General features: G+C 67.9%; 1 protein-coding gene across 1 annotated transcript; it reads left to right on the forward strand.

Annotated features, from left to right (window-relative positions):
* Positions 1-641: 641 nt before the first annotated feature.
* DLX2 (distal-less homeobox 2) lies at positions 642-1,955 on the forward strand. Its single transcript, XM_065638159.1, has 3 exons — positions 642-966; positions 1,194-1,381; positions 1,647-1,955. The coding sequence occupies exons 1-3, from the start codon at positions 642-644 to the stop codon at positions 1,953-1,955; spliced, it is 822 nt and encodes a 273-aa protein (XP_065494231.1).
* The last annotated feature ends 1,403 nt before the right edge of the window (positions 1,956-3,358 follow it).

Below are 3,358 nucleotides of genomic sequence, written 5' to 3' on the forward strand. Positions count from 1 at the left end.
TCCCTCGCCGCCAGCCGCGCCCGCGCGAGGATGCTGCTCACGGGGGGACGGACGCCGCGGGCCTTTCCCTGGGGTCGCCGGCCGGGCGGGGGCACACACCGGGCACAGCGCGGCAGTAGCCACGGGGCCGAGCCGCAGACCCGTGCGCTCGCTGTTAGCAGTCGGACCGCCCCGTCGGACCGGGCCGGCGGCGGCAGAGGGCGGCGGCGGCATAGTGGGTCGACGGCATGAGCCGCACGACGGGGCCGCAGAAGACCACGGCACCGATACCGGGGCGGTTCGTGGCGCCGCGCAGCCCCCAGCAGGGCGCAACCCCGCGGCCGCTCGTACCCGCGCCCGGCGCCGCTCCCATCCCGCGAATCCGCGGGGATACGGCGCGCCCGGGCACCCTATTGGCCGTTGCTAGGTGACGTGCGCCGCGCCACGTGACCGGTGTTAAATGCCGTCCCGGCGGCGCGCGGCGCCGCAGAGCCCGTCCCGCTGGCGGCGGCGGGAGCGCGGCTGCCCGGCCCGGCCCGGCCCGGCCCCGCGGGCGCGGAGTGGAGCGCGGCGAGCATGGTGGCGCGGCCCTGATCGCCTCTCCCTGGTGGGGACGGCCGCGGGGCGGCGGCAGCCCGTGCCCCGGCGGGCGGGGGCGCGGGATGACCGGGGTGCTGGAGAGCCTGGTGCCGGACATGCACGCCAGCCAGATCTCCGCCGGCAGCTACCATCAGCACAGCGGCCTGCACAAACCGCAGGAGTCCCCTACACTGCCCGTCTCCACGGCCACCGACAGCAGCTACTACACCAACCAGCAGCACGGGGCTGCGGGCGGGACGCCCTACGGCGCGGTGGGCTCCTACCCCTACGCGGGCGGCGGCACCGCCCCCTATTCCGCCAAGGCCGGCTACGACCTGGGCTACGCGGGCGTCTACGGTTCCTACGGGCCCTACGGCAGCAGGGCCTCTCCGGCCAACAACGACTCCGGTACGTCTGAGGCCCGGGGGACGCAGCTCGAGGGAGCCGGCGGGAGCCGAGCAGCCCCTCCAGGCCTAGCAAGGAGGCAGTCGCAGCTGGGGACCCGGGGTGGGCCGAGAGGGCGCTCATCTCCGCGGGGCCGTCTCGACGGGGCGGGCGGTGATGCCGCGCTGCGGTCAGGGCCCGGGGCGGTGGGGACCCCACTCCTCACCGGGGCCGCCGTTTTTCTGCCGCAGCAGAGAAGGAAGACTGCGAGCCGGAGATCAGGATCGTGAACGGGAAGCCGAAGAAAGTGCGGAAGCCCCGGACCATCTACTCCAGTTTCCAGCTGGCGGCTCTGCAGAGGCGCTTCCAGAAAACCCAGTACCTCGCCCTGCCCGAGAGAGCGGAGCTGGCGGCCTCCCTGGGCCTCACTCAGACACAGGTAGGGCTCTCCCGCCGTGGGGCCCCGGGCGAGTGTCTCCCCGTCGGGGCCGCTCACCCTCGACGGGATCGGGCGCGGGCGTGGTAAGGAGCCTGGTCCGCGGTACCTCGACGGCCCCAGGGTGGGAGGCGGGAGAAGTGGCCGCACCGCCGAGGAAGCGCCGGAGCTGCCCAGGGCTTTGTTCGTCCCTGCCCCGCCGTGGGCGGCCCGGGCGCCGGGGCTGCTCGGCAGAGACTGCGGCTGCCTGACGCCTCTCTCCCCTCAGGTGAAGATCTGGTTTCAGAACCGCCGCTCCAAGTTCAAGAAGATGTGGAAGAGCGGCGAGATCCCGGCGGAGCCGCCCCCCCGCCGCAGCGCTTCGCCGCCGCCCCCCGCCTCGCCCCCGGCCTGGGACTTCGCGCCGCACCCGCGCACGGCGGCCGGCACCGCCAGCCCCAGCCCCGCCGCCGCCTTCCTCGGCAGCTACTCGTGGTACCCGCCGGCGCCCGGCGGCCCCGCGCACCTGCCGGCGGCCGCCCCCCTCCCGCAGCCGGCGCAAGCGCCCCACCACCACGGCGGCGGCGGCCTCTTCTAGGCGCCGCAGAGACTTGAGCCCGCGGGCCCGCGCCCGGCGGCCGCGGGGCACCGAGGTGCAGCACTGGTGTTCAGATGAAGCCTGGCTCCGGCCGTCCCAGCGGAGAGGAATCGCTCCACCCTCCATCCCGTCGCGCCGGGATCCCCTCATCCCGTCCCTGCGTCCCTCTTCCTCATCCCCGGCTTCTTCATCGAACCACTGGTGCCGAACTTTGGTTAACTTTATTTTTATTTTTTTAAAGTTGATAGGTGCCTTTGCGGATGACCTCATTTTGATGTTGGGGAATAAAAAAAAATAAAATGTTAAGAAAAAAAAAGATAAATAATTTTTATATGTAGATTTAAAACGAGAGCCTGCTGTGTTTAGTTATCCTTTTTAGTCGTGTACGAAACCATCAGGCGAGGGGGACCGGTTGCAGGCGGCGGAGCCAGAGCCGGGGCGGCTCTGCCCCTCCGGCAGGGGAGCTCCCGCCCGCGCGGTGCCTCCGGGAAGGTTTGGTGCCCCGACGGGGCCTCCCCGGGGCGAGCACCGAGCCGTGGCGAGCCCTCCCATCCGCCCCCCCCGCCAGCAACCCAGCCGCTTGTCCTGCCCCTGCGCCTTTGATGTCTGCCGTCGTGAAAGAAAACAAAACAAAAATTAAAAAGGTATTTTCGGTTATTTATTATAGAAAACTTAAACACTCTTTAATGTTTCCTTTACAATAAGCAGAGATTATTTAAATAAATTATTGTTTCCACAGTGTCCGCGTTGAGTTTCTTTAGGGATGGGAGAGGTTGGGGGTGTCTCCCTGGCGTTCACTGGCTGGAGAACTGTGTCTCTTCCACCTCCTCCCCATTTCAACTGTTGCCGCAAGCGGGCAACCTCCCCACTTCTTCCCACTCTCTCCTCGTCTACAATAAAATCTCGCCCCTGCCAGTCTTCACGGCAAGGCCATGAATCACTCAGCGCTGCCTGCAGCAGCCCAGAGCCTCCCACCCCCCCGCCTGCTGGCGCCAGCGACATTTCGCTTGGGATTGGCTCCTGCGTGGGAGCTTTGCCTGGGCTGGAGCTGGTGGCTGTCCCCAAGTCCCTCTGTGGCCCTTCGAGGCTGAAGGCAGCAGCTGTAGCTCTCCGGGATGTACCCCTGGAGGGCTACATCCCTCATAGCTGAACCCCTCTGGGATGTATCCATGGAGGGCTGGAGCACTCCAGGATGTACTCTACACTCCTCCGAGCTGAACCCTCTTCTAGGCTGTGCCACTCGGGACGCACCCCTCCCGGCTGTGCCCCTCCAAGCTGCAGCCCCGAGGGGTGTAGTACCCCTCGGGGCTGCATCCCTGGAGGTCCTGGCGGCTGGAAGAAGGGAGTTGAGAGTGGAGTTTCTACCCCTTGTCGCCTCGAGGGCTCAACCAATGTGGGAGGGT

This window comes from Caloenas nicobarica, chromosome 6 (assembly GCF_036013445.1).
Source record: "Caloenas nicobarica isolate bCalNic1 chromosome 6, bCalNic1.hap1, whole genome shotgun sequence".
NCBI classification, from domain to species: Eukaryota; Metazoa; Chordata; class Aves; order Columbiformes; family Columbidae; genus Caloenas; species Caloenas nicobarica.